Source organism: Mauremys reevesii, linkage group 13 (genome assembly GCF_016161935.1).
Source record: "Mauremys reevesii isolate NIE-2019 linkage group 13, ASM1616193v1, whole genome shotgun sequence".
Taxonomy (NCBI): Eukaryota; Metazoa; Chordata; order Testudines; family Geoemydidae; genus Mauremys; species Mauremys reevesii.
Genome location: NC_052635.1, coordinates 2,281,262 through 2,290,678, shown reverse-complemented (window position 1 = coordinate 2,290,678; position 9,417 = coordinate 2,281,262). Strand labels below are relative to the sequence as shown.

General features: G+C 50.5%; 2 gene segments (V, D, J or C); both read right to left on the bottom strand.

The window, feature by feature from the left end:
• Positions 1–5,287: 5,287 nt before the first annotated feature.
• Positions 5,288–5,948, bottom strand: LOC120380469. The segment is given in 2 exon segments: positions 5,288–5,731; positions 5,827–5,948. Coding segments are annotated over 2 exon segments (387 nt in total).
• A 309-nt stretch (positions 5,949–6,257) lies between these two features.
• LOC120380773 lies at positions 6,258–9,101 on the bottom strand. The segment is given in 4 exon segments: positions 6,258–6,278; positions 8,269–8,404; positions 8,808–8,967; positions 9,056–9,101. Coding segments are annotated over 4 exon segments (363 nt in total).
• Positions 9,102–9,417: the final 316 nt, after the last annotated feature.

Below are 9,417 nucleotides of genomic sequence, written 5' to 3'. Positions count from 1 at the left end.
GCCCAAGCAGCAGAAAGCTGGCATATGGAAACTTTTGATTTGGTTTCTGGAATTTTCCTTCTCTCCTCCTCCACGCCCCCTCCCCCGGTCTACCTTCGGATTTCTCTCAATAATGTGTCATGCAACAAATAATAAAGAATGTTTTTTAAACAACTGTGACTTTATTTCCTTTCAGATACATAGGGGATGGGTGACTTCAAGAGAAACAAACAGAACTTTCACAGTGTACCCTGGCCAGTCATGAAACTGGCTTTCAAAGCTTCTCTGATGCCCTGCTCACCCTCTTCTAATCTCCCTGTTGTCTGGCTGTGAAAAATTGACCACCAGGTGAGTTACCTCAACCTCCCACCCCACCATAAACACCTGTCCCCTTACTCTCACAGATATTGTGGAGCACGCAACAAGCAGCAATTACAACTGGAATATTGGTTGTGCTGAGTCTAACCGAGTCAGTAAACTGCACCAGCGAGCTTTTAAACATCCAAAAGCACATTCTACCACCATTCTGCACTTGCTCAGCCTATAGTTGAACTGCTCTTTATTATTGTCCAGGATGTCTGTGTACGGCTTCATGGGCCATGGCATTAAGGGGTAGACTGGGTCTCCGAGGATAACTATAGGCATTTCAACATCCCCAACTTTTATTTTCTGCTCTGGAAAGTAAGTCCCTTCGTGCAGCTGTTCAAACAGACCAGAGGTCCTGAAGATGCGAGTGTCATGCACCTTTCCTGGGCATCCCATGTTGAGGTCAGTGAAATGTTTCTTGTGATCCACCAGTGCTTGCAGCACCGTGGAAAAGTACCCCTTGCAGTTTATATACTGGCTGCCCCAGTGTGCTGGTGCCAAGGTAGGGATATGCATTCCATCTATCGCCCCGCCACAGTTAGGGAACCCCAGTGCATTAAAGCCATCCACAATGGTCTGCACATTTCCAAAAGTCACTACCCTTGATAGCAGCTGGTCAATGATTGTGTTGGCTACTTGCAGCACTGCAGCCTCCACAGGAGATTTGCCCACTCCAAACTGATTCCCGACTGACTGGTAGCTGTCGGGCGTTGCAAGCTTCCACCGTGCTATGGCCACTCACTTCTCAACTGTGAAGGCTGCTCTCATCTTGGTGTCTTTGCACTTCAGGGCAGGGGACAGCAAGTCACAAAGTTCCATTAAAGTGCCCTTACACATACGAAAGCTTTGCAGCCACTGGGAATCATCCCAGACCTGCAATACTATGCAGTCCCACCAGTCTGCGCTTGTTTCCCGGGCCCAGAATCGGTATTCCACGGCATGAACCTGGCCCAATGCCACCATGATCTCCCAGTCACCACATGCCGTGCCTCTAGGAACATCTGTTTCCCTGTCCTCATCAGTATAGTAATCACGCTGTCATCACTTCCTTGCCCACTTTTGCAGGTACTGCACATACTGCTGGATTATGTGTGAGGTATTTACAATGGCCAAACTGCTGAGGTGAGCTGAACAGGCTCCATGTTTGCTGCACTATGGCGTCTGCACAGAAAAAAGGCAAGAAACAATTGTCTGCCGTTGCTCTCACGGATGGAGGACAACTGACGATTGTAGCTATCCCACAGTTCCTGCAGTCTCCGCCAAGCATTTGAATTCTGGGTTGAGCTCCCAATCCCTGATTGTCACGGGTGGTTCTTGGTACCTGTTGTCAGGTACTACCACCCCCACCCCCACCCCCACTCATGGGAAAGCAACAGGAAAAAATAGTTTCTCACCTTTTTTCACTTTCACCTATGTCCACTGGCTGCTGCTGACAGACGCGGTGCTGCAGTGCTACACAGCAGCATCCCCTTGCCTTGCTGATGGCAGACAGTACAATAGGAATGATAGCCATCATCATCGTCCCGTGGGTGCTCCTGGCCGGCCTCAGTGAGATCGGTGGGGGCGTCTTGACAAAAATGGGAATGACTTCAGCTCATTCGTCTAATGGAGATTCAGTCCTGCCTGGAATATCAGGCAAGCCTACTAAACAACCAGAGTGGCAAACATCCGCTCTGGATTAGAGTCCCAGACATCTCTCAGAAATGATAAGCTGCATGCCATTCTAGGGGGTGCCCCTGCAACAACCCCACCCATTGCTTCCCTCCTCCCCCACCCCTCCTGGGCTACCATGGCAGTTATCCCTCCATTTGTGTGATGAAGTAATAAAGAATTCAGGAATAAGAAACAATACTGACTTTATTGCCTCTGCAAGTGGAGATCAAAGTGGGGAGGGGAGGGCGGTTGGCTTACAGCAGGTGTAGGCAACCTATGGCACAGGTGCCAAAGGCGGCATGCGAGCTGATTTTCAGTGGCATTCACAGTGCCTGGGTCCTGGCCACTGGTCTGGGGGACTTTGCATTTTATTTAATTTTAAATGAAGCTTCTTAAACATTTTAAAAACCTTAGTTACTTTACATACAACAATAGTTTAGTTATATATTATAGACTTGTAGAAAGAGACCTTCTAAGAACATTAAAATGTATGACTGGCACGCGAAACCTTAAATCAGAGTGAATGAATGAAAACTCGGCACGGCACTTCTGAAAGGTTGCCGACCCCTGGCTTACAGGGAAGTAGAGTGAACCACCATTCTGCACTTGCTCAGCCTATAGTTGGACTGCTCCTAACTACTGTCCAGGCTTCATGAGCCATGGGAGCAAGGGGCAGGCTGGGGTAGGTGCGACCGCGTCGTGCTGCTGGCTGGGAGAGCAGCCTGAGGCAGAAGCCTCCAGCTGGCATCATATTCCAGGCAGGACTGAATCTCCATGAGACAAAACTTAAAGAGAGAATGACCTGAAGTCACTCCCATTTTTGTCCAAGTGCCCCCAACCGACCTCACCGAGGCCAGCCTGGAGCACTCATGTCTGCCCAGGTGCCCCCAACCAACTTCACCAAGGCTGGCCAGGCGCACCCACTTCTGCCCAGGTGCCCTCGACTGACCACACCAAGGCTAGCCCGGAGCACCCATATCTGCCCAGGCACCCCCAACCAACCACACCAAGTCTGGCCAGGAGACAGCAACAGATGGTACAATAGGACTGATAACCACCTTTGCTTAATTGCAAGGGCAAGGAGCTGCTGCTGTGTAGCACTACAGTAGCGTGTCTGCCAGCAGCACCCAGGAGACATATGGTGACAGTGAGATGAGAAGGTTCCATGATTACCATGGTATGTCGTCTGCACGGGTAACCCAGGAAAAAAGGTGAGAAACGATTTTTTCCCGTAGCTTTCACAGACGGGGGGTGGGGGGACTGATGACATGTACCCAGAACCACCCCCAACAATGTTTTTGCCCCATCAGGCATTGGGAGGGCAACCCAGAATTCCAATGGGGGGCAGAGATTGCGGGAACAGTGGGATAACTACCCACAGTGCAATGCTTCAGAAGTCGATGCTAGCTTCGGTACTGTGGACGCACACCGCCGAATTAATGCGCTTAGTGGAAACACACACAATCGACTGTATCAGATTGATTTCTAAAAATCAACTTCTATTAAATCGAACTAATTTCGTAGTGTAGACGTACCCTAAGTCTGTTACTGAGAACCACTGTGCTCCTGCTGCTACTCCAGCAGCCACTTCTTCGTACTTGGCCACTCCCGGGGCAGAGGCAGGGGGTTACTGCGTTTAATGCTCTAAAATCCACTGTCATTTGCCAGGTCTTCCCAGACCCTTTTGGTACAGGCCACGTCGGGGCATTATTAGTACTAGCCATTTCCACAATAACACCCTGTTCTAACAAGCTTTTAATGGTAGAATTTATTCCTTCCTCTGCTTCTAAAGGATACTTGTACTGGCGCTTTGGAGGGCAGACAGGTCCTCGGATTAAAACTTCAGTGTCAATTTTTCCACATTCTAATTTATTTTCAACCCATCCCTGGGAAACATTTCCACTCATGGGTCTCCTTCTTCTTACCCTCCTTCCAGGGCCTTTACAGCCACACACCTACGTACAGCATTAATGGAAGGCGTGGAAGTTTCTGCTGCCTCTTCACTATTTGCCCATAGGAACCCATTGGCTAAATCCACAATAAGCCCCACATGTTAAGATAAGGCAGCCCCAATATTCCATCCTCCGTACCCACATCTCCAGTTTGTTCCCGCTTCTGAATACAATAATCTCCCCGTGATTCCCAACTTCCTACACGAGTCAGGCTCAGTCTCGTGATAAATGCTTCCACTGTCTCCCTCCCTTGTGTATGATACTAGTTGTGTATCTACACAACTAGATCTACAATTGACTTGATATAACAATAGCTACATTGACTTGATATTAATTGGGTTCCAAACATTTGCCAGAACTTGTATAAATAAATTAGCTATTTTAATTAGCTTATGGCAAGATCATGTGAGACATACAAGAATTATGCTGCAAAAGCAGATCCAACCCAATATTGGTCTAACCAAGTTTTACTTTGGTTTTTAGAGAAATCCAATAACCTTGTTACTTCCATAATGAAACTTACAAAGAAACATCCTCTTTTAGTCAAACATGATTTTGATAAGCCATTTCCGTTACACAGTAATGCTTCTACTACTGGGTAGTAACAGAACCAAGAATGGGAATAGCCAATGATGCATCCAGCAAGCTCTGGGACAGCCCTTCCTGCATCAGTATTGAGTTGGGGGTGTGACGTTATCTGGAATTGATTTGATGACAGTGTTTTTAAAGAGCCGCTCATCTCTAAGTCTAGTGGGTCTTGTGGTGATACAAGGACTGGAAAACACAAGGAAACTGCTTTTCTAACTTTGTTAGCCTATGTGGTGAAACAGCAGTTTAGTTTTGTCGCTGGGTTGGTATCTCTTATGGGGTAATAACTACCAGTTTTAGGGTGCATTTGCGCTGTTTCTCAGCTGTTTGTCCTGAATTTGGTGTTCTCGGTTGTGACCCATCAAGGCAGGTTACAGCCAGATCCCCAGTTCGTGTAAATCCAGAGTAACTCGAGTCTAGCGGAAGCAGCTGCGGTGACTTTACACCAGCGGAGGATTTGGCCCCAGGAGCAATTCGCTCCATCCGTTGGGTCTGATGCGAACCCCAATGCGCTTGTCCCGTTTACACTGACAGACGCTGCCCTGTGAGTCTGACACCGAGACGGCCCCGTGGGAGCCAACGCGCCAGGTCAGCGACGGGAGAGCGACTCAGAACAGGACTCACTCCGAATTGGGGTTCACAGATGAAGCGAGGGATCTCTGCGCCGCAGGCCCAGCGGGGCTCTGGGCAGGAAGGGGAGACCCGTTGCCCGGGAACGGAAGGGTTAACACTGCCGGGAGGTTTGTGTTACATTCACCCGGGTGCCGGGTCTCCTGTCCCAGCCCGGAGCGGTGTGTGTGTCACTGCTGCCCCCGCGCGGCTGCCGGGAGAAGCGCGATTCCGCAGCCTGGGTTATTGTATGATCACAAACCGGTTTCGTGTCACTGTGTCTCTCGCGCAGTAATAGCGGGCGGTGTCCTCGGGCTTCAGGCCGGTCATTTGCAGATACAGCTCACTCTTGGGATTATCCCTGGAGATGGTGAACCGGCCTTTCACTGAATCAAGGTATGCAGTACCCAAACTAGGGTTTATATGAGCGACCCATTCAAGTCCCTTCCCGGGAGCCTGTCGGACCCAGTTCATGTAGGCGCTGCTGAAGGTGAACCCGGAGGCTTTGCAGGAGAGGCGGAGAGAGTCTCCGGGCTTTTTCACATCCCCTCCGGACTCCACCAGCTGCACCTGGGACCGGACACCTGCAAATAAAGACAGGTTATAAATATTGGTATATAAACAGCGATAATGGCATCTATTGTTCTAGCTGTGCCCGTTATTCAGAGGAGCAAAATACCTTCCAAAGCTGCTAAAGAGAAAACTAAAAGGAGCAAAAATCCCATTTTCCCTGGTGCTGGAGGGGAAAGTTCTCAGGGACTGGCTGGTCACTGCACAGACCCAGGGGCTGCGGATTGTGTCTCCGGGTGCAGCCTGGGCAGAGAGAGGCGCAGATTTAAACAGGAAACTCTCTTCCTCATTTGCATATTTCCCTCCTTATAAGAGACACACTCTCCTGCTTGCAGTGATCTGAGTGACTCGCCCTAGGGCTCCGAGTGCAGGAGTCAGACTGTACCGTCCTGTGTGTCTGTGCAGCGCCGCGCACAGGGCGCTGGGATCCTCATTAGACTTTCGGACCCCTATTAATTTCATCTGGTGACTCCTGGTTTGCGTATTTGGGGAAAGGGTAAATAACTGCTTCACTGCTTGAACCCACACGGCTGCGGCTTCTCAGTGCCAGAGCTTCAGGATCTGGGGATTGAGGGGTTTTAAGCATGGGAGATGAGTAGCCGCATTTGCACCTTCCCCTTTTCCTAAGCAGGGCCGGCTCTAGGTTTTTTGCTGCCCCAAGAAAGACAATTTTTGGCTGCCCCCATCCCAGCCTTAGGCTCCCCCCCACACTCCTGCTGCCCCAGCCCTGGGCTCTCCCCTCAACCTGCACCCTCCTGCTGTCCCAGCCCTGGGTCACTGGCAACTCGCTTTCAGGGTGGGTCATTCAGCAGGAATTTTAGATGTGCACAGAACACAGACAGGACTGGTTCCCATATAGTTACAGAGCTGCAGTAAAGTGGAACAATTTTCAGCTTGCATGATTGGAGGATATCTGGATGCATATTATAAGACTGTCCTCCATAAATGAGGACAAGTTGAGGTTCCTTTATTATTCGTTTGTTCCACTCTTTCTTTCTAAGGGGAATTGGCCAATGTGATATCACTGTCTTCCTTTTAAACAAACAAACAAACAAACAAACAAACAAACAAACAATCAAACAAAAGGCAATGGCTGTTGAAAATAGCAATTCCAGTACTAAAAACCACTGGGAAGCATTTCTTGCTCAATTTTATCCTACTTTTTCTACAGTGGATCAGCATATTTGATTTGGGAGAAATGAAGTAACAGCTGCCCAAACTGAGCTTGAGCACTCCTGAATTTTGAGGTGTTCAAATCTGGAAGGCAGGTGCTAGATTCCCTGTCTGAATATTAGCTAAATCTGGAAAGGAAAAGTCAGTTTCTGCTTCCATGGCTCATAAGTGGAAATCCTCCTATGTGCCTGGTACTGTATCTAAAGCTGCCCAGCTCCAGAAGAGCCTCCCCTCCCTTACTTTTCATTTTAAACTCTAGTGGGATCCAGGTACCTCCCTTCCTAGGCTTCAGATAGAGAGGGGAACTGTCCATTTAGTCCACTAATTCCTTCTTTGGGGGCAGGGGCGGCTCCAGACTCCAGCAAGCCAAGCGCGTGCTTGGGACGGCAAGCCTTGGGGGGCTCTCTGCCGGTCGCCGCGAGGGCGGCAGGCAGGTGCCTTCGGTGGCTTGCCTGCGGAGGGTCTGCTGGTCCCGTGGCTTTGGTCGACCTCCCAAAGCTGCGGGACCAGCGGACCCTCTGCAGGCAAGCCGCCAAAGGCAGCCTGCCTGCTGTGCTTGGGGCGGCAGAATGCCTAGAGCGGCCCCTATTTGGGGGGTGGGTGCTAAGTGAGATCACACCAGTATCCCTAATCCACTCTGGAGATGTCTTCTGAAGAGGATATCTGGGGCAGAGCCTTCTACTCCCTGGGCACACTTGTTCCCCGTTCACAGTGCCACCCCCTTCCATTCACAGCAAGCTGCAGCATGGCTCAGGTACCTCACTCCCTCCCCCTCCCTTTCCCGTTGATAGCTGCCAAGGGATTGCTGGGAAATGTAGTTCTTTCCTTACTCCAGGGCTGGCTCTATAGGCAGGGAGCTCACCAAGGAAGTACAGGGTCCCAGGGGTTCTCAGCTGCTCCATGGCTCTGCTTCTACAGGGTTGTGAGAGGGGAGGAAGTGAGTTAAAAAAACAAGCCCAAATGCCGCCCCTGCAAATGTGCTGCCCCAAGCACCCACTTGTTTTGCTGGTGCCTAGAGCCGGCCCTGCCTGCCGTGAAAAGGGACATTGTTGCACTCATAGAAGCTGGATCTAACGGTGCTGGGGGTGCTGTCACCCCCCTGGCTTGAAGTGGATTCCTGATATACAGGGTTAACAGTCTGGTTCAATGGCTGTCTGCACCCCCCCACTATAAACATTGTTCCAGCACCCCTGGTTTCACTGCTGTTCTGCAATATCAGGGTATCATTTCCTTTTGTGAACTTTATGAAATCTTGGGTCTTATGGGTTCTCTCTGCTTCTCTATTCCTGTCTGTGTCTCTCTGAGTGGGAAATGCCCTGAATGTGTGTATAGAAACCACTTCCCCTTTTTGTTGGGGTCCAGCTCTGCTCCGTGTCACTGTGTCTTGGGCACAGTAATAGGTGGCGGTGTCTGCAGCTGTCAGCAAGTGGAGATGCAGGGAGAACTGGTTCTTGGAGGTGTCTGTGGCGATGGTGATTTGGCTCTGGAATGCCGGGGTGTAGTTGGTGCCCTGGCTACAGGGCCGGCTTTAGGAAGTGTGGGGCCCAATTCGAACAGTTTCAATGGGGTCCCAGCAAGGATGACTTAAAAAAAAAACACGTCAAAAAACACATGGGGCTTGTACTCACCGGGCGGTGCTCTGAGTCTTCGGTTCCACTTCAGCGGTGGGTCCTTCACTCACTCCGGGTCTTCGGTGGCACTGAAGGACCCACCGCCACAGTGCCACCGAAAACCCAGAGCGAGTGAAGGACCCACCGCTGAAGTGCTGCTGAAGGCCCGGAGCGCCGCCACGTGAGTAAAAATTAAAAAGGCGCCTCTAGCCAGAGAAGGGATTCTCACTGGGTGCGGGGCCCGATTCGGGGGAATTGGTGGAATAGGCCTAAAGCCGGCCCTGCCTGGCTAGGCCCATATATATACCCCATATATTCTAAGCCTTTCCCAGGAGCCTGCCAGATCAAAGCCCAGTCGGAGCCAGAAGAAATGGAGTAACCATACACGGTGCAGGTCAGTGAGAGGGGCTCTCCGGGCTTCACCACGCCGGGCCCGGACTGGAACAGCTGGATTTGGGACCAGGCACCTGCAAAGACAGGACACGTTACAGTTAAATCCTGACCTCTCTTCCTCGGGGTTCGATCATTTCCCCCAAAATTCTCCTCCTGACTTACAGGGTGAGATGGCGAGTAACACCAGGAGCAACAGCACATTTTCCATCTTTTGAAAAGGGCAGAAAATGTGACAAAAATGAAATTCACTTCAGCCCCCGGGCAGGCGGGTCCCGGGAGAACCCAGGAGCTGCTATTTAAACGGGGACCGTGACTGGGAGATTTGCATAAAGATCAGACACTCCGACATCACCCTTGAAAAGGAGCTGAAACCACCCGAGCTCTTTAGCTCTGTGACTCTCTCAGAGCCGTGTAACCGGGCAGGGAAATGAACCAGCTATTAGCGAATGCTGTGTGAGCTGTCCCCTTCTTTCTTTCTTTCTTTCTTTCTTACTAGAGTCTCCCAATGAAATTAACAGTCATCA